This window comes from Leucopleurus acutus (genome assembly GCF_964270905.1).
Source record: "Leucopleurus acutus genome assembly, chromosome: 5".
Lineage (NCBI taxonomy): Eukaryota > Metazoa > Chordata > Mammalia > Artiodactyla > Delphinidae > Leucopleurus > Leucopleurus acutus.
This window is the reverse complement of record NC_139147.1, coordinates 81,555,553-81,577,235: the sequence shown is the minus strand read 5'-3', so window position 1 is coordinate 81,577,235 and position 21,683 is coordinate 81,555,553. Positions and strand designations below refer to the sequence as shown.

The 21,683-nt window shown below is 41.9% G+C and overlaps 1 protein-coding gene and 1 long non-coding RNA gene across 2 annotated transcripts in view; one reads left to right on the top strand and one right to left on the bottom strand.

Annotated features, from left to right (window-relative positions):
• Positions 1 to 21,683, top strand: part of LOC309962629 — a 742,666-nt gene that overhangs the window by 283,868 nt on the left and 437,115 nt on the right. The gene's annotated exons all lie outside the window — the stretch shown is intronic.
• Positions 1 to 21,683, bottom strand: part of ETV5 (ETS variant transcription factor 5) — a gene marked incomplete at its 3' end in the record, with an annotated part of 54,488 nt that overhangs the window by 6,939 nt on the left and 25,866 nt on the right. Inside the window, exons 6-11 of the mRNA XM_082839444.1 lie at positions 19,893 to 20,022; positions 18,711 to 18,998; positions 7,621 to 7,880; positions 5,500 to 5,559; positions 1,312 to 1,380; positions 994 to 1,163 (exon numbers count right to left, since the gene is read on the bottom strand). Of these exons, the coding sequence (XP_082695570.1) occupies positions 994 to 1,163; positions 1,312 to 1,380; positions 5,500 to 5,559; positions 7,621 to 7,880; positions 18,711 to 18,998; positions 19,893 to 20,022 (977 nt within the window). The remainder of the gene's footprint in view (positions 1 to 993; positions 1,164 to 1,311; positions 1,381 to 5,499; positions 5,560 to 7,620; positions 7,881 to 18,710; positions 18,999 to 19,892; positions 20,023 to 21,683) is intronic.

Sequence of the window (21,683 nt, the reverse complement as noted above, 5' to 3'; positions counted from 1 at the left end):
TACATTTTGCTCTGCTGGTTTAATATGTAACACCTAAGTATATGCTACCAAAAGAAGCATATGTCGTATTTTCAGGGAAGTTATTTCTTTTCTATTTATAATCTCTCTAGATTTTAAATCAAATAGAAATCAAATCAACCCCTTTGGGAATTCCCTGGCGGTCCAGGGGTTAGGATTCCGAGCTCTCACTGCTGAGGGAACTACGATCCCATAAGCCATGTGGCGTGGCCATAAAACCAAAACAAACAAACATAAAACAACCTCTTTTGAAATATGCCAAACTCAGAGCCTGATTTAATTTACTTTGCAATATTCAGGAAAGGAGGAGTTCCATGATGTTCTCCCCTTTTGAAGAAATGGTATTGGTTCTGTCCATTGGCCTTTCTGTCAAGAGTCTGGGCAAACAGACAGTAACAATGTTTCTTCGTTCTATTAACAAAATAATGAAGGTTTGTGTCCTCTCTCAACCACTGTGATACTACATTTAAAAAAAAAAAAATCTAACTTCCTAAGATTGACCCATCTCTGATAATTTTATTTCTCTAGGTTAGAGCCATTTGAAATACACAGTGGGGTAGTTGCAACCTATAATATATTACCAAAATGTCTTAAAACCTGTTCATGTAACCTCTGGTATAGGCTATGACATATGAGGGTGGACACCAAAACAAGTTGGTATCACTGAAAGAACACTTGAAAAAGACTTTCCAACAGAGAGAGCAGACCCTGTTAGAATGTAAGTCTTTATGGCCTCCCTCCCCAGAGTTTGCAGAAGTGTTACTAATACATTTTATATATTCTGCAGTGGAGAACTCTGCCTTGTCTGTGAATTGTAAGTTGTCCTATTAATAGAAAAGGCACTGCCAAGCCCATTGGCCAGGCTAGAATCTGAACGAGAAGGAAGAGCGTATTTAACACCGTAAAAAGGCTCAATGGAGAACAGGAACAAACATCATCAAATCAAATCACCTGATCCCAGCTTCCAGCGCTTACCTCCTCCGGTTCTATCAGCTTGAACTCCATGCCTCGGCCTGTCCAGGCAATGAAGTGGGCATTGGCTGGGTCGTCAAGAAGGGTAACCAGGAACTGCCACAGCTGAAGGGAACCTCGCCTCTGGTAAGGAGGCCCCTCCCGATACATGGTGGGCTCTTGTTTGACTTTGCCTGTTTGAGACAAAGACACATATGTGGTACTTTAGTCTCAAGTTTCTCGGCTGATTTGGGCAAACACTAATTTGGCATCAGGACTGATGAACGTACTCTGACATCTTGAACCTTCCAGCTTTCCAACAAACTGGATGTGGCTACTTACCTTCCAGTCTCTCAGGAACAACACAGGTGTCGTCAAAGTACAACCGGGGATCCTTCTCATATGAAAAACCTGAAGAAGAATTTAGAAAGAACATGTTGCTTAACAAACTGTGTTCTCTGAAAACTCTGGATTTAAGGACTAAAATAGGATTCTACCATTTCAGGTCCTCAGCCTGATGAACTGCTCTATCTATGCCAGACTGAATTTTGGAGGGAACTTCAACTTCACCAGGACTTAGGCGTTCTGTTCTGATGCAATCACCTGCGCTTCAGTCAAAGGAGCATCAGTTCCTGCTATCAGAGCTGAGACTGTAGGGAGGCACTGAGTCACCTGTACGTTCCTTTGCATCTTGCTTACAAGGTCTGCATGGATCAGTGTGTCCGTGACTAAGCCTTTGTATCTGAAAAGACATCTCATCTATTTCAGTTGGCCTTATCGGGTGGATTTGGTTGATCTATACGTGGTCTAGCCGTTTTCCTTTTAGCAAATATTAATTTCAACCTTTCTTACTGCTTGTCTAGGCTGCCCACATACCTCACTCAGTCATGAAAAAGCCTGGAGGGTAGAGAACAATGCCAAATGAGTAAAGGCTTGGGCCTGTGGAGGACTGTGACAAGCAATAATTTCAAAAAGTTGGAGGTATTATCACCTCCAGACACTGTGGAAGGAATCTGAAGAGACTTTCTGTCAATAAAACTTATTCACTGTATAGACAAGAAAACAAAGGGGAACTGACTGGTCCAACAACACATGTAAGTGGAAATGAAAGGAAGGCAGGGCAAAAAGTGGAAGGTGTCAAGGAGAAGGATGGCCTGGCATCCTAAACCCACCAACCCTTCATATGCATTCAACGCTGACCACCAGGTCGCCAGGCACCCTGACAAGGCCAGCGGCTCAAGCCAAAGCCAGTTAGTAGACAGGTGTGATGGGACCACACCCTTGGCTGCGGTCCAGCCTGTTCCAGGGGGCGAGTGCTCCAGCGTACTCTCCTCTACCCGCACACGTCTCAAGAGGAAGCAGCACCAGGAGCTCCTGTCTGCTCAGTGGTACTCCCTGTGCTTGGTTCTCTGATCAGTCGTCTGGTGTGGGGTCCAGGCGTATGAGTATCAGGTACGTGGTAGGGGGAGGGCAGAGGAGGTTGCTCTGCAGTGAAGGGCTAGCATTAGATTTTGAGAGGGATTTGCTCTGATTTAAAATCCCTGAGTAAAGGTGCCAAGAAAGAATCTGTTCTTTTTCTTCACAATCAGCCCGGGTGAAGTTCTCCTTGGCAGGATCACCACAATTTTAAAGAGGCCTGGGGTTGGGAAAACACTGCACAACCTGGAGGAAACAGACTGTTTTAAGGTTCTGTATTATTCATTTTTGTTTCCTCAGCCCCAAGCATTATTTCTCTGCTTAACTACAAAGGAAGTATATTTTATTTAGTATTTAATCTAATAAATATTTATGCCAGGCACTGTGCTAGAAGGGGGTAGATAGAAGAATACACACTCCGGGCTTGCTCTCGTGGAGCTTGCATCCCAACTGGTGGGGACAGACAACAAAGTAGGGAAAAAAGAGACATGGTGTAGTGTGGAAAGTGTGGGCCCTGGAGCCAGACTGATAGACCTAGGTTAACTGTGTGACCTTGAACAAGTTAATTAATTTCTCTCAAGTTAATTTCCTCATCTGAAGACTGGGGAAGATAATAATTCCCACCTTTTAGGCTTGTGAGAATTTAATGAGTTGATACATATTCTGTTCCATTGACCGATTTATCTTTACAATAGAGAGCTAAGAATAGCTCCTGGTACGTAAGTGTGCAATACATGATAATTATAAGAAATTAAGACAGTAAGTACTTGTACATTGTGATAAGTGCTATTAAAAGATTAACTGGATAATGTGAGAGCTTTTTCTTATATTCTGTCATGGATTCTAAATTCCTTTAGTAAAAGGACATATCCTGAATATCTTAGCCTCCTTATAGCACCTGGTACATAAGTGCTCAATAAATATTTGAATAAATATGAGGGAATCTATAGTTTCCATTAAAAGATTTAAGAATGCAATACTAACTTTTAAGTTAGGGATTCAGGGACTCCTATAATTTATTTTCCAAGTTGGTACTAGGAAACTGACTTATGACAAACTATTATACTTTATATTAACAAGAATTACATAATCCATCATGCTTCATGCTTTTTGCCTTGGCTACCAGGAAGCTATGTATTTCCTGACTTTCCACATGGATTTTGCTATTCCAGTGATGTTTTAACAGCCTTATTATAAAGTCATTATAAATAAACTACAAAGTTTATACACCTGTCAAAATTGCCATTTTATTTTTAGAGCTTTTCTTCCTCTAAGGTAAAGAAAATACATTCACAGTTCACAGTATATAGGGAAAAAATGTAAATCCAGATTAAATTCTAGGTTTGGTTTTTCAAACTAATCAGATGAAGCCCTGCCCATGAGTATTGTTTTGGTGTACTTTGTGGTTTCTAGTCATTGCCACGTGTGGTTCTCTAAAACATCTGGAAGGTGCTGTTGGTTTAAGTGAAATTTAAGTCAGTTGAATTTGCACAGCAGTTACATCAGTTGTGGCCACAACCATCTAATCACTCAAATAAAGGTGGCAGGAAGGAAGAACCTGTTTGAGGGACAAAGTGGAAATGAAAGATTCAAAACAGTATGCAAAGATTCCAGGTGAACGCTAAGGCAGGACGGCTGTCTTAGTAATCACAGATGCCAATCAGAAACACTTGTCTCACTATTTCATGGGCATCTGTGGTCAAGCCCGTATAAGGAGGAGAGAAAAACCATGTCAGGGTAATTGAGAGCAATTAAGAATGCAGATCTCTTTGAAACTAATTTCTTCAATGTGTATGGGGTCAGGGAAGAAGTGGGGGAAAAACACAAGCTCGCAGATATTCTGTGTGTAGTAAGCAGCCCGATGCCTTACTAAAAATATTTCCTTTAAGAGCATGCTCCTTTCTAAATGTTGTAATCAGGCAAAGTGTTTTCCTCCCTCTCTTCCCTCACTCCCTTCTAGTTCGCCTGCTGCAGACATCAACTGCTGCTATAGAAACATTCGGGAACCTGGAAGAGAGCCCCACACAGCTGTGCCGATCACGGCCAGAGGTCCAGTAGACTGCCCTTCCTTCCCAGGGCTGGACACTCGGAATATCACCGGGTGCCCGTGGCAGCCACACTGGGTCTCCCCTCTAACCAAGTCAGTGGGAGGCAGCCACCCATAGAGACCACTCTTGTGAACCAATCACTCACAATAACCAGCCAATGCTTCACAGTGCTATCTTACCGGCTCTTTCAACCTTTCTCTAAAACTCTAGAACAGTGGTTGTCACCCTGGGACACATGAGAATCACCCAGGAAGCTTTACAAACTACTAACGCCTGAGTCCTACCTGAGAATTTCTGATTTAATTGCTCTGGGTGAAGCCTGGACACCAGAAGTTTTAACAGTTCCCCAGGGGATTCTAATGTGCAGCCAAAGCTGAGCCTCATGACTCTGCAGTCGTAGTTCTCAGGTCAGTGTGCGTCACAATTGCCTGGAGGGCTTGTTGGAACACAGTGCTGGGCCCCTCCCCTGGAGACTCTGATTCAGCAGGTGGGCCCTGAGAATCTGCTTTTCTAACAAGTCCCAGGTGAAGCTGACTGATGCTGTAGGTTTGGGGAATCACACTGCTCTAGGTATTTATGGAGAGACGTATAGGACAGAAAACAGGACATACTTCTGGGGAACGTGTTCTAAGAAAGAAATCCTTCCCTGTTTCAGCGTTCAGAAGAGAACTCTTGAAGGTACCATCTCAAGTCGTGACATAGTTCCTAAGTGCCAGTTTAGGTGATAGTGTTATCTACAGCTATGTATACATAACCTCCTTGTATGGAAGGGTAGAAACCAGATGGTTCGTGTTTTCCTCTTAAAAGTTACGGTCGTTACTATGGAAAAGGATGGCAGCCCTCAAAGATCAAGAGCATGCCTCACACCCTGTGTGCGAGATAGCTGGGGATCACGATAAGTGAACTCTCGCGTTCACGAGCTAAGGAAGGTTTAAACTACGATCTCACATCTTAGCCCGGAAACTGTGCAACTTTAAGCTTCCTTGAATATTATTATTTTTAAAATATTATTATTTAAATATTTTTAAATATTATTATTTTTAAAATATTATTATTTTTTACTTACCTTCATGGCTACTGGAGAAGTAGCCCCCTCTCATGTAGGATGACTGGCAGTTAGGCACTTCTGAAAGAGAAACAGACACACACACTCCTGTCAGTCTCTGCAGCTGAATCAGCACATCGGTCCAACTGCAGCACTGCAGGAAAGCCCCTAAACCTTCTCCTGCTCCAAGGTCATGTCTTTTTGGCCTTGTTTTGGAAAAGGGGTACCACTCTAGTAAGCAGCGTGGGAAACACTATGTCCCACCATCTGAATGGAGGACTCGACTCGCAATCAGGAGAACTGGGAGGAAAAAATACTCTCATAACTTGCTCCTTTTAGAAACTAGTTAACGTCAAACCTCGTGAGAGAGTTAATGACAGAAAAAGAAAATGGCTTTCAAAAGGCCAACGTGGCCTTCTGCCTGTCCTGACTCAGGGGCTTCGGGGTTTGGAGGGGCAGGAAGGTCACTTTAGAGCTTTCCCAGTTTGCTCTCCTTTACCGCTGATGGTCATATCCATTTCTGCTCCGAGAAGTGAGGGTATTTTTAGGTCGAAGAGATGAGGGGATGGGAAGTGGTGAAGCTAGGACAAGAACGGGCAGGAGTGCGGAACTGCAGCTTGGCAAAGCACATTTCTCCCACGTTATTACTGTTAGAATGGAACCCATGCTGAAGCGATCTCTTCTTCAGACACCATGTTCTCAAGGTGTCCATCGAGACAAAAGACAGTGAGCTGAGCTGTGCCCATGTGGGATGAGGCTTCACCCTGGGAACACCTCTCAGATCAAAGCATTGTAGATACGGTAACATCTGCTGGGTGTCTTGCTTTAAGGGAGTGGGATGGGGTGAAAGACTCATAGGACCGATTAAAATGTCAGTCCCAAAGGGGAAATGCTGCTGGTCATGCCTGCTCCTGAGAAAAATACATCAGAGCCTTCAGGAGGAATGCGAGTGGACATTTTATAAGCTATCGATACCTATACTTGGTAATTTTTCCATCATAAAGCAACAGATGTCTCCCTTCTGCCTACCTCCCCAGCCTTTCCCATAACCAATTTCTGCCTGAATTGAGCAATCTATGTATTATCTCAGAAGGCCGAGAGAAAATTCTATATCCTATTCCATTTGCAAAAGCCACTGAGTACATACTGCCCCACCCCCTCCCCAGGATCTTCAAGGAAAGCACGCACAGGAAAGGTTGATAACTGACCCACCACCCTCACATTCCTTTAGCACCAACTGCAAAAAAAAAGGAGCAAAAAAGTGTCATTTTTAAAATAAGGGTAAATGAAGAAGAGGAAAGAGTTTCTAAATGTGCAAGCTGCAAAATTCCCACTCTCCTTTCCCATAATGATCTCATTTAATAAGCCTGGCCTATAAGATATGTAGTCAGTGAATGAGTGTTCGGGTGAGGGTGGAGAGGACTCCCAAGGCCAGCTTAAACTTCTTTACGTTTAAGTTTCTAGATAAGAGGTAACCCAAAAGCAAACCATAGGTGTTCTAACATGTTATACCTCTCCCTGTGTACACTGGCAACAGCTGAAGGACACAGGAATTTTCCCAGATGAAAGTACTGCAACAGAGCAGTGACCCCTATGAAGCAACTAACAGGACAAACCTTTCCATGGTGTACCCAGCACCCTATACAGCCATGACAGACCAGGCGATTTCTCAGAACACCACTCATTTCAAGAATAGAAAGAATCCCATCCTACATGTGGACTCTCTTATATTTGTATTGGGAGTTTAATGGGTCACTGTATTCAAAAAGAAAGCCACAAAACTAGAGGCAGGCCTAAAATGCAGAAATAATATCCCCCGTGTCCAGTGACTCGAAAGATGACCGGTCTTAAGAAAGGACATCACCAAGACTGGATGGCGGCAATCTTCAGGCTTGGACTCAGATGTACTGTGCACCACTTCTGAATGCCTACTGCTCTCCCTACCATTTGCATGGCTTTTCTGTTTTGTTTTGTATTCAGTTATGCATAGACATGTTTGTAAAGCTTAGCTTTACTAGCTCCTAAGTTCTTTGAGGGCAAATTTTATAAAACTACTCCCCAAAGCCCTGCACATAGAAGACAGTAACAACCTGACAGATGAATGAGAGACTGAAGAAAGGAACGGCATGATTTTATGCTTACCTGAATCAACGCAGTAATCCCGGGGCTCCTGCTTGATTCCCATTGGTGACTGGAATCCATGTGCTGGGGGGCCCGGCATGCCTGGGACCCCATGTTCATAGAGTGGGTCATGGTATTCTTGTTTGAATCCCTGAGGGGGTGGGGGGGGTGCAGGGACGATAGGTTCTGACATTTGCCGGTGGTAATTGGGGCGATTATCTCCAGGAACTCCTGACTGCGGAGGGAAGGGGTGGCAGGGTTCAGACAGTTGTCTCTGAAATCTGCAAAAAGAAAGTAGTAGTTACATTGTTAAGTAAGAACAAGATGAATACCTACTGTGATATAGCACTGAGGATTAGAAGTCCAGATTAATGGAATTATTTGCAAAGTACTTATTAATGCTTATTTCTGGACATCTTACCCTCTTCCCAAAATTATATCACACATTTCAAACCTCCTGAGTCAGGGACTGGCCAAAAAAATAAATAAATAAAACAATGAATGACATGGTAGCATCTTATTTTCCATGAATTTTTATTTCATGCACAGTCTATGTGTATGGTTGGGCCAGATTACGTATCTGAATATATAAAAGCAATTATTTGCAAATATCACTAACATGTTATGTTTGTTCACTGGTTCATTCATTTTCTAACCTGTAGACAGAATTAATTTTTAAAGACAGAGGAGTATTTAACCAGAAGTTAACCAGTTAGAAAACATAGTTAAAAAAAAAAAAAAGCCTATATGTAATAGCAATCAAAGCCATAAAATCCCTAGGAAAAATCAGGAAATGTGTAGGCTATACAAGAATAAAATCTTAAAACTATTTTCTAAGCAACGATCTAATGAAAGAAAATATTTAGAACCTGGAAGGTGTTCACTCACTGAAAATTATTCTGTAAAAGCAATTCCTTCCCAACCAACTTGACAAAATGATTCTAAACTTTAAAAGATTAAGAAAGAATGATCTATTAGACTGACAAATATTATAAAGCCACAATAACAGGAATACAAAGAATGAAAGATAGGCATGTCAAAGGAATCCAACGGGAAGTCACAAACTGTCAAGCATATTCCAGAATATGCTACTTGTTAAGGTTAGCATTTCAAATAAGAGGGGAAAAAGATCCCTGTTTTATACCACATGCCAAAATTTTTATATAAAGATTTCAATGTGAAACCACGATAGTAAATATATGTGAAAACATATCTTGGAGTGAGGAAAAATCTGTCAATACATCATACCAACATCAGATATCATGAAGATAAATATGGATATATCTCCTTGTATAAATTTCTGTAAGTCAATAAACACAAGAAACCTAAAGAAAAATGATAAACTGGGGGGAAAAAAATCTATAATAGTCAGAAAATACCAGAAACAAGGCCCCAAATTAAACAAACTGAGGAAAAATCTCTAACAGATACAGTAATGTTAATACTGTTGATATAAAGGGCTTTTAAAAAATCAATAAAAGATGGACACGCCAACAGAAAAAATGGGTAAAGAACATAAACGGGGAAATCACTAAAGAAGGGATGTAAATGGTCATAGACCAAAAGTTTAACTTCATTAGTAATCAAAAAAGTAAGTTTTAAAACTCAACAATGTAACCCTTAATATTAAGGTCTTTCTCTCTACTTTTAGTTTGATCCTATTAATAGTTTTAATCAAATAATTTGAATTTGATCAGGATCAATCTGTGACAACAGGTGGCCAATAGATTTCTAGAACATCAAGACTTAAAATCTTAAACTGAAGAGATTTGTGTGCAGATAAAACACTGTTTAGATCAGGGTATAGCATGGCTCACTCTGTGAGTCTTTACTATCTTACTAAAAGCAGCACCACAAGACCATTTTATAACATGAAGATCACCAAACTATTTTATATATATTTATCCTTTTCTCCCAGACACCAAAAGCATCAGAATCTGCCTGGCCAATTATTTAAACAAGTTTTATGAACTCTGTAAGGTTCAGTGGGCACTGAATGCATTACAGTGGATTGTCACCAGGAGCGCAATTTTCAAGGTGGCTGTTATTTAAGGAAACCCTTCTGTGGTCTTTGAAGTGTAAATTTGAAACTTGGGTTTAGGCTTGACATTTAGAATACAGGCACCAGAAGCATGCTGCACCTGATTTTTTTTTAACGCAAATTCTGAAGAAGTGGGCAGAAAAGAAAGTGAAGATACTCTTTAGGGCTTTTTAAAATAAAGTACCCAAAGTTTATGCTAGCAGGAACAGTAACGAGGGCACCCACTTTCCATGTTCTCTCCCTTCCCCACTCTGCAACCTTCCTAGCACCTTCCAAAGTAACCTCCACAAATCACTTCCTTGATGGCTCTGAGACGGCACCAAACCGCTCAGTTCTGTAACCAGAGCCTGTGCAGCTGGCAGGCCCAATCACTGCACTTCCGCTCAGCGCTCATCTTCTCACTTTCCAGAATGAAACTCTAGAGTTGGCCTGCTATGGCCCCCTCAGGAAAAGGTACTTCCAGGTGGGCACCAGCCAGCAACCCTCATCCCCTCCCCCCAGCATAACTTTAAGGATGCATGAAGCTTACAGGCCTGGGATCTGCAGAACAGATTCTATAACTGGGATTGTTTTGTCCTAGTTTGTTTTGAGGGAGCGGGAGTGGCAAAGGGGAGCTTAAGGGTAGGTCACAAAACCAACATATTTGGAAGAAAGATTCTCTCAGAGCTTGCTGCCGATAATGGCTTTTATTTGCAGAGATTAGTAAAGTAATTCAGTTCTTGTCCTCAAATACATTCTGTGAACTTTACTCACTGACCTTCATTTGAACCCCCTTCCCCTTTCTGCAATCCTTCTGAAGTATCTAAGAATGTGTTGTATACATAGCACAGCTATGACAGAGATGCCTCTTGTTTACTGAGGCAGGCAATCATTTTCAATGGAGGGGTGGCTTGGTTCCTAACAGACCTCTTTCTTCCTCCTGATAACCACTCCCCCCTTCCACCACCCCCTCACCCCGTGATCCCAACAGATTTCAGACCATAGTGAGCTCACAGTTGGTGAGCAAAAGGAGACTTCTGACTACTGAGCAAGCCTAAATTCAATAGGTTACAGATTAAGGCTTTTTTCAGTGCCAGTTTATTTAAAGAATCAGTTATTTATTTATTTGTCAGATTTATATAGCGCCTTTCCTCCCAAGAGCTCACCCACGCTACCAACATTTGGTTTACATTATGAAAACCGTTAGATGCTTTTTCTGCATTTCCTTTTCGGTTTCTGCTGCCAACACATAGAGTAAACACAATCCTTAGAGAAAAAAGGAGAAAAGTGTGGATTCAACGAAGGCTACACAGTGGCTGGCTATGGGTGCCAAGTGAAGTAGAGTGACAGTTCAGAGGCTAGCCGAGAGATGATACAGAAAATTGGCTAAGAAACCACCACCACGTACTTAATATTTCCGTTAAAGCTAAGAGAAGATAGAAAATAGAGAGGCAGCATAGCTGGGTAAGAGGCTCTGACTGCGAAGTCAGAACACATTGGGTTGAAATCCAATCTCTACCCCTTACTAGCTGTGTGAACTTGGGTTAGTTATGTAAATGCTCTGAGCCTCAGTTTGCTCATCAGGAAAATAAGGACAGTCGGGTTACTTGTCCCAAAGATCTGTCGTAAAGATTACATAAGATACTGTGTGAGACAGGGCCCAGCATGCTGCTGAGTTCTTGATTTTATGTTACCTTCAAACGTCACCATCAACTCCCCATGCCACCCTGACCCCCACAGTAAGCTAAATTCAGAAGGTATGCAAATGTAAGGGAAGATCTTAAGGAACTGGGAGAAGACTTTCCTCCACACAAAATAAGAGTCTCCTAGCTGCCTACTCACTCTCCTGTCTCAGAAAGAGAATGCTGACTTTTATTCCGGCTGGTAACGTACCACCTAACTTCACATAATATTGATTTTCCTGACATATACCAAAAGCCAGGTACTGCTGCAAAACAAAACCCACACATTGTCCCTAAAAAGCCCACCAAAGAACTCTGACACAGCTCTCAGGACTCTGTGAGGCCTGTTGGCACTGCTTAAACTCAAATTGGCCTATCTAAACTATGGTAAAACATAAAGAGATGACGAACAAAATATGTCCTTTAAAGGCCTAGATATTTGTCTGATTTCTCAAGATCTAACATGGAAGAAAAAAGGTGATGTAAATACAAGATGTTACCAGGAGATTAGATGGTGAAAGTATTAGTTTTACGTGTACAACATTAGTAAGTCTAATGATGAAAAGATTTAGGGATACAGGGAGGTTGACATTTTTAAAACTTAATATTAAACAGTGAACCAACTAAAGTTTACGTTGTAGTATCTAGTATCTAGTATCTAGTATCATTTAAGGAAGATTCCTTTAGGATAGTTTTCTTTATGGAACATAAAAGTGATTTTTTTTTTTCTTTTGCGATACGTGGGCCTCTCACTGTTGTGGCCTCTCCTGTTGCGGAGCACAGGCTCTGGACGCGCAGGCTCAGCGGCCATGGCTCACGGGCCCAGCCGCTCCGCGGCATGTGGGATCTTCCCGGACTGGGGCACGAACCCGTGTCCCACCTGCATCTGCAGGCGGACTCTCAACCACTGCGCCACCAGGGAAGCCCCATAAAAGTGATTTTTGAAATAAAATTGTCATGGAAACATTTATTGAGTACTTTCCCTGTGCCAATGTGACTTCATCTAATTCACCCAATGATCTAGTATTCTCCCATTTTCAGATGAAGAAACCAAAGCTTAGAAAAGTTAAATGCCTGCCTGAGGTCACACAGATAGGAGAGACGTTAAGTGAGAGAGCAGTGTATTCCAAAATTCTTAGATAGGAAGTAGCAGAGCTGGGATTCAATCTTAGGCTGTTAGTCTGTTCAACTCCAGAGCCATTGGCCTATACTATTTGTACAATTGTTTCTATAATTGTTTTAAAATACCCTCTTTCTGACATTTAAATAACAGTCATGTAGTCCAGGCAGCTAGAAAACTCCCATATGTTTGGAAATCAAGAAATATATATTTTAAGAACTCCAGGATTGAAGAAATAATAGAAAACACTTGGAACTGAATTTTTTAAATGCCACAAATCAGACCCTGTGGGATACAGCTAAAGCAGGACTTGGGAAGGGAGATCAAATAATTGATTGTCCCAACCATGATATTTTGAGGAGTGAAAAGGGAAGCTATTAGCAATTACTTTCATAAACCATAAGTGACCCAGGAAAAACTGCATGTATGGTCAACCCCAGCCTTAGGAGAACCTTTATTTGGTTATATGGTTATAGTATAAAGAAAGCTAAAAAAATTAATGAGCAAATCATCCAACCAAAGAAGTTGGAAAAAACAGAATAAGCAAAGAAAATAGAGTAAAACATTTTAGTAGGAGCACAAATCAATGAAATAGAAAACATCCAATAGAAAGAATGAGCAAAGCCAGAGTTGATTTGTTGAAAAGATGAGTGATATAATCTGCTAAGACTAAGAAGGTCTAGATAAATAGCATCAAAAATGAAAAATGGATAAACAGATGCTATAGAGGTTGTTAAAAGAACATTACGAACAGCTTTATGCCAATTAATTTTAAAACTCGTAAAACGGAAAAATTCCTAGAAAAATAATTTATTAAATTCACTCAATTAAATAGGAATCCCCAGAGCAAGACCATAAAAGGTGAAGACACTGAAGCAACCAGTAATTAAAAAATCTTCCCACAAAGAAAACATCAGGCCCAAATGGTTTTACTGGTAAATTCTTCCAAAAATTCAAGGAATGAAAACCCCCAAATTCACACGAGCTATTCTGGAATATGTAGAAAGGAGAATACCCTCTACTCATTTGGTGAGTATAACCTCAATGCTAAAACCCAACAAGGACAATGTAAGAAAGAGAAAGTATACATTATTCTCAATCATAAATACAAATGCAGAAGTCCTAAATATATACTGGAAAACCTAGCCCAGCAATGTATAAATGATAATACATAACAAATAATTTTGCCTTATCACAAGTATATGAGGTTGGCTTCACATAACTCAATGTAATTCATAACATTGAAAAACTAAAGGAGAAAATTTGTTTGATCCTCTCAATAGAGGCAGAAAAAGTGTTTGATAAGACTCAGTATGTAGTCATATTAAAAAATGTCAGTACAGGGGCTTCCCTGGTGGCGCAGTGGTTGAGAGTCCGCCTGCCGATGCAGGGGACACGGGTTCGTGCCCCGGTCCGGGAAGATCCCACATGCCGCGGAGCGGCTGGGCCCGTGAGCCATGGCCGCTGAGCCTGCGCGTCCGGAGCCTGTGCTGCGCAACAGGAGAGGCCACAACAGTGAGAGGCCCGCGTACAGCAAAACAAAAAAACAAAACAAAAAAAACACCACTCAAGAAAACAGGATTTGAAAGATGTTTCCCTAGCACTAAAAAAAAAGGGCTTTCCTGGTGGTGCAGTGTTTGAGAGTCCGCCTGCCGATGCAGGGGACACGGGTTCGTGCCCCGGTCCGGGAAGGTCCCACATGCCACGGAGCGGCTGGGCCCGTGAGCCATGGCCGCTGAGCCTGCGCGTCCGGAGCCTGTGCTCCGCAACGGGAGAGGCCACAACGGTGAGAGGCCAAGTCAGTACACTAGGGAAAGAAGGAAATTTCCTTTAGCTTGATAAAAGGTAAAAAAGAAAAAACAAAACCAAGAGCAACCCCCCACCCGCCAAAAAATCCTATAGTAAACATGGGGAAATGCAGAAAACAAGCCCTTTTAAGATTCAGAACCAAAAAAATCACACCATACTGGAACCATTAGAAGTACATTATTCAGTCCGTCAAAGAAGGTTCCATTAAGCATCTATGAAACTCAGTTTTGGATCCTAAAGTGAATTTGCGCTGCCACACATAACACGCTGTTAACAGGAGTGCGTGGAGAGGCATGCGTCAGCCAGGCTACAAGTGTGACTCACTGTCAAGTTCTTCCCTCTCTAAAAACTACGAAATATGAAGGACAAAAATGAACAGCAATTTATTAGGGATGGACTTTAAGAGAGGAAGTGGAAGTAAGAGAAAAACTTGCATATGTTACATCTCTTAATCTAGCATCTTTAGGGAATAGTTTTCTATTAAATCACAATTCTAGAAAATGTAGGCTCATCGTTTAAGCTCTGAAGTTCCGATCATAACCACTGAGGGAACCTTCTCAACCAGGCCATTCACTCCTTTAGATTGTGTGGCACACAACAGACCCTTTCTTGATGACTCTGGGGACTCGGTTCTGACTATCGATTTCAGTGTGATAGCCTATTGCGATACTGATGCCCTTAGGAAGCATCAAGAAGCAAAGGATTTTTCCACCATCAGGGGTACCTCCTTAAATTTTGTCGTTTCTTGAGTTTTTGCTTCTTGATGCCACGTAAGTGCGACAGCAGTGTATTCCAAAATTCTTAGATGATGCTTTTCTTAGTGGAGCCTCTTCAGTTGAATTGTGGGGACTCAACTTGAGATGGAATGACAAATGGAATAGTAAAGATGAAAACGTATCTGGCCAGGACTATGGGCATAACATAGGAATATTTTCTAAGTTCCTCCACCCAGCACATGTGAACCTCGTAAACAGCACAGTGAAAACTCCTGTGAGAGTGGAAAAGCTGCATGAGAAGCACTTCTCCTCTTCAAGGAGCAGCTGCTCTTTAAGGATAAATGGAACATGTCTGAACATGCCAAATTACATGTTTGTTTTTTTTTCTCCTCCTTGAGGGGAGGAAATAACGAACATAAATCACGGCTTTCCAACACAGTATTTATCTTCTAAAAACGAATTTTGAGTTGTAAAGAATTATATACTAAGATTATACAAAACATTAAGAATGTACTCTTGATTGGATTATATTTTACTTGTTTAAAGTATAATCTTAGCAAACAATCGCTATCAATAAACATTGAAGGCAAGATACTGAGCTAAATGTGGTCTAAAGAAAGGGGTCTAAGTCATGATTTTTAAACCTGAAAGAGTTTGCTCTATTCAACTGAAGAAATAAGGCACTCTGTGAGCAAAACAGAAAAATATAGGTGTTACAATGTGGGCTTAGATAAGTGATGTGGGAATTAAGTAGGATTTTGTAGTTTAAGAGATGGATAAAGTTCTGGTAGTTTAGGAGATAAAGTGATGGATAAAATTCAAGGTTGAAATGGATTTCTCAAGGTCCCTTACTCAGCTTTCAGTAGATTGTTAGCAACCTCCCTCCTGCAAGCATAACCAAAATGGTGTACTTATATGTTAATGTTTTGGCTTCCAAATGTAGGACCCTGTATTTGGCTATGTGACCTTTAGGAAGTCCTTTAGATGCTCTGAGGTCTGATTTTTTTTCCTTACCTGTAAAATGGTTTTTTTTTTTTTTTTTTAACTCTGCCTTGGTTACAGAGCTGTTAAAAAAAAAAAAAACAGCTCAAATAAGACTATATTTCCTTCTATCGTGCAAAATATCACATTTTTGTTATGGGGTTAGTTTTGAAGCAATATTCCCTCTAATTTAAATTAAAAGTCAGCAAAGAACAAGCTACAGTTACAAACTAATCTGCCCCACTTTCAGGCAGGCATAAGTTATTGAATATGTAATTATTAAGTTTGTAATCATACATGACTACAACTCCTATTACTTTTACAAAATCAGACTAGGGATTTTAGTTTGTCTCATTTTCTGCACGGTATCCAGTATCTACAAGCAAAATCAACTATCAAGTTTTTTATGTATTCTGCATCACACAGATATCAAATCTCATTAATAACAGACAAGGGCAATAAGAACAAAATTCAGAGTATTGGGTACTTGCTGCTTAAAAAGAAAAAAAGATGTGTTGGAGTAGGCGTCGGGGTAGAAGAGAGGGTGGCACCGTGATGTTCCAAAGTGTGACAATAATATTTCCAGGTCCTGCCCCAGAACCACAACTCCATCTCTGGGGTAGAGCAAGAAATCTGCATTCTTAATAGCCCCCCATGGGGACTCCTGTACCCTCAGCTTGGAGACTATAGTGGTCTGGGGTAGAAGCCTAAGCACCCAGTCTTGCTTGTATTTCACCTCTCCAGGCGCCTGCCCTTCATCCCAATTCTCTCAAGGATCTCTATCACTCCCGTATGTGTGAGGTCTTTTTATTTCAGACCCACCATTCCTAAAGGCAGAGGGTAAGGTGAAGTGAGTGCAAGGTGGACAAGCAGATTTCAGGGAGGAATCACCCCCCAAAAGAAATACCTACTTTCTGGCTCCTGCCTTCGGACACCTGAGGACAGACACTCAAATCTCAGGGATCAAATGTCCTCTTTTTGGGACTTCATCACTGAGACTAAGGCTCCCTGCCTGCCAGGGCTGCAAGGGGATGAATAACCACAGCAGAACTAGGGGATTTCTCCCCCAGTTTAGTTAGCTATTGACACCATCTATTTACACAGGCCCCTGGATAAGAAACAGAGATTGGGAGGAAACAGGAATAAAACAGACTCAACACGAAGTAATTTTCCTTTCTATCTGGTGTAATAAAGATAAAGTTTGCTAATTATTTCAAATACCAAACATATACCCCACCCCAACCCTCCTCTTCAATTAATAATCCCTGCAGAAAATCAGAAAGATGCTGTTTAAAAACATAAAACCAGAAAAATTATTGAAATAAAAATGGCATCCAGGCTCGAGTTCACAAGCTTGCAGGCCTAAGGGTGATTCTGCCCACAGAGAGGTTTTGTTTAGTCTGCAAAGTGTTACTGCTGTTTTAAATTTGAGTTAGTTGCCAACTTAAAACAAAACAAAACAAAAAAACCTCAAACAAACCTAGAATTTCTACATAAAAATCCAAATCTCCAAATTTTGAAAAACTACAAGACTATTAATACAAGACAAGAACTAGCAAAAGCTTCGTGGTAGCTGCCTCCTTCAGATGAGCTCCCTGTGGAAACCAAGGCCCACCACTGAGCCAGCCCCCAGTCAACACTCTCCCCTCAGGCCCCGTATATCACTGGCGTTTGTGGCCCCCTGGCTTCAGCAGGTGAATAAACACTAACCAGACAAGTTATATAGTTCTTTATGGTGACTTTCACAGCAAAGGGGGAAGGGAATTGGAACCAGACAAGAGTGCTTACTTTTCTACATTTCATCTAGAAATAAAGAAAGTGACCTCCAATTAAATACCGGCAGGCATCTGGGTTGGACCAGGCCGGGGGAAGAAACACTCATACGTCCTTCCTCTCCTGTCCTCCTCCCCCACACCCACCTATGCAGAGCAAGAAAGACAGAAAGGACAAACAATGGTCACCACCTGGCAGCCCTTGGTAACCACAGACAACTACCCGCTATGTTATCTCCTCATCCCAGAGGGACTTGAAATAAAAAAAAGACAGGTCCGCAGAATATCCTGTATAAAGGAAGGTGACAAGCATCCAAAGTTCTAGAATATTGCAGGTAATGGACTGAAGGCTGGGACCGAAGAGGTTAAGTTTGGTGTTTGCAGAGTAGATTCCTTTTACATCTTAGTTTTTCTGAGAATGAATGACTTCGGACAAGTTATTCCTGATGCCTCTATTTCCTTATTCAGAATGTAGAACTACCTGGAGTGAAGTCAAGATCTCTATCTCAAAAGTGAAAAACTATAAATAAGGTCCTTGGGTAATCCCCTACTGTAAAAATGTGTTAAAAATCAAATGAGTAATAATACCTCCTATAACTCAGCAATCTTCCCTAATATGTAAGTAAAATGGTAATAAAATATTTATGGGTAGCATAAACCGAAGTACAATTCTAGCAGGCAGCATCCAACGAGGAGCCATGGTCAATGGACTGTGCATCCTGAGCAGGCCCCTCTTCCTCTGCCTCTGCAATGGGGAGAGTACCAGCTACCTCTCCCCTACCTACTTCACAAGGACGTTGTAATGTCTATAACCCATGTGCAGTACCTCAGGTACAGGGTGATATATAAACAGGTCCTATTCATATTATTAGTAGTCTAACATCACAAGATGCCTCAATGGAATGAGATCTTCATAGGTACCTGGTAAATATGACTAACTGCTTCCCCGCTCCCTGGGAGGTAAAGGGGAGGGGGAAGGAGGCAGTAAAGGAAGCCCAGATATGCACCCACCTCTGTTCTGATGGATACTGGTTTTCAGGCATCATCTTTGGCATCTGCAGGGGCTGATGTGGCGGCCGGGGGACCGCAAAGGTTTGCTGCTGTGGTCCAGGTTCTGGAAGTGAATGAGGGCTGGGGGTGGGGCCCACACCTGGTACTGGGCCAGCTGCAGGGGCATGTGCCGAGGTGGGCAGAGTTGCCTGAGGTGGGGGAAATAGGGAATTCTGATGGGTAGGCGACAGGGGGGTGGTAGGAGGGGTTAATGGCTTGAACCCAGAGGGAGGCTTCCTATCATAGGCACTGTAAACAGAAAAAGAGAAGGAACCATTTAGCTGCAATGAAGCCATTAGCATGGTCACCAGGTCCAGCTTGCAGCCCACGGTTGCCAGGAAATGACAGCATTAACATAGTTAAATTGCTGGCAGCCCGAGGGAATATTTGTACCTCTGCAAAGTGACAAACACACTGCGTCACAGGGACTTGTTTAACACTTCTAGTGATTCTTCTCAAAGATAATTTTAGCCTCTGCTTCCGGTTTCCTTTTTCCCCTTTTGTAAAAGAACTCTCCATGTATGCGTGGGCAGGGGTGGATAGATGAGGGGAGAAAGTATGCCTTGGGAGGAGTTTTCTGGCCCCCTCTCCAAGAATTCCAGGGTTCCCAGGAATTAGAATCTTTATTGAAGGTAAATTTCTGCTGTAACATCACTTAACAACTCTTCTCCTCCCCCTTTCAGGCAGGCCTGTGTTTATCTTCCAGAGCAAAGAATGATTTAAAATTAAAGCTTCATTCCTGGGGCCTGGATATTCTTAAGTAAAGGGCACAAGCATGGGGACTTTTTCATATATTCTGATTTGAAGATTACTTCTTTGGTGCTTAAAGTTCACATTAACATATGATAGACATGAAGAAGCATATATTCCCTCCCTCGAAGCCACAGATCAAATATCCCAGCATTCAAGGTTCTTTCCCTTAGGAGGGCTCAGTACCCCATGAACTCAGTCCCCCCCGGAGAGCCGATTTAACAGTTTTGCATTTTACGTGCAGACAAAGCCGCATTTGGACTGGCTACACCTAGAGGACCATTACACTGCCACGAAAGATGGGGTGTGCTACACTGAGCATCTGCTGAGTAATACTGTAAGCAATCAGCGTGCCGGCCACTTCCTGGCCAGCCTTCCTCTGGCTCCACTTACCAATAGTTGTAGAGGCACTTTTCTCCATAATTAGCACCGAGAGCCTGTTCATGGCTACAGGACGACAGCTCAGAGGAGGGGCTGTGCAGCTCCCGTTTGATCTTGGTTGGAGGTGGGGCATGAAGCACCACTAAAATCAGAAGAGGGATGAGGGAGGAACAGAGGACAGCTGATTAACAGGGAGCACAATGCTTCCTTCTGCAAACCCTATACTAGCTGATTGTTCTTGGAACTCGTGTCAAATCACATGCCAGAGAAAGCCCAACCCTTAACACAGAGCCTACCATCTAAAACCAGTGAAACGTTCTTTAAAGTCAGAAATCATCATCTGACACTTTACATTAGCCAAGTCTGTTTTCACCGAACTTCTTTGGTGTTGGGTCTGCTTCCTAGCAGCTCTGAGGCCCTTAAAGAACATGTAGGTGATGGTTCTTCAAGAAAAATGCAGGTGTGACAGAACACCAAGGATTGCAGATAAGAACAATTTTGTTTCTGAAAAGGACAAAACAACACCAAAAAGATACTGGTAGACATTACACGTTAGCTTATCAAAGGCTTAAAATTCCTGTGGCAAAATACAGAGGCATATATACAAATTAAATATATGACTTTAAAAAAAACACATGATTTTTCCAAGTCCTTCCTCAAGCAACTAAATATTAGCTCTGAGTAAGAAATACGCAACTTTAGGGGCATTTCAAAATTTTTAAAAGCAAAGGAATACAACGATGGACCAAACCACAACCGAGGAGAGGTTAACTGCATTCTTCTCCAGGAGGAGGCCTGGAAACCTCTGTGCTCGTGTCGGCTCCATGCATCTCCTAGTACCCGGCCACGAAGGGCAGGCTCTCATAACCAATCCTTTCACAGATGGTGCCAATTACTTTTCCTAAATTGATAGCATACAGAGCTGTTGCTTTATGTTTAGAAGTCGACTGCACATTCCATACGTGATTCTGAGAGGGCAGAGGAGTAAGAGTTTTTCAAACCAAGGTGACTTACATGCAGTGGCAAAACCCAACCAGTTTTGTCTTTTCTGCCGTATCTACGAGCTAACTCATTTTAGACAGGGCGTTTTACCCAAAGCAGAAGGGCAAACTCTAAAGATGCTGCATCGTAAGGGTTGTCTTCTAGCTACGGGCTAGCATTGCTACTCTCTGTCCAGCATCTGGGAAGGAGAGGGAGGGGAACGAGTTAAGCTTTCCTGCCAGCTGTTCTCCACTGGATCCAAATTCTCATTAAATAGCTAACAGAGCTTAGTGCTCTGGTGACCCACTAAAGTTTTCCGTTCCATTCAATCTTTACTTCTAAGCCATCTTCCAGGAGATTGGTTTTCTTAGTGATTCTATTAGGGAGAATTAGCTAAAGGATCATCCCTTTCCTGTCTGGTAAGACTGAACAATCTTCCCACCAACTGGTTTCTCAGGTGCCTCCTCCAACCCCTGAATTCTGGACTCAGAAGTGAACAAATGAGACTGAGGACTAGATCACAGATGACAAGTTTATAAAGCAAAGTCCTGCCAGGGACTGACTGGCAAGGGCAGGTTTTCATTATTCCTTTCCTACATAATGCCAACTGCTTTTCCCGAACATGCAAAGTAAGCTCAGAACTGGCAGATTATATTTAGAAGTCATTAGAGTCTCTCTTGTGATTTTTTGATGGTGACATCATGGCAGCCAACCCTCAATTGCTATCAAATGTTTTCAGACATTCAGACACAGAAAATGGCTAAGCTTGTTGTTGTTAGAATGTTGTTAGTAAACGAGAAGGGAAGATCGACGACTTGACAC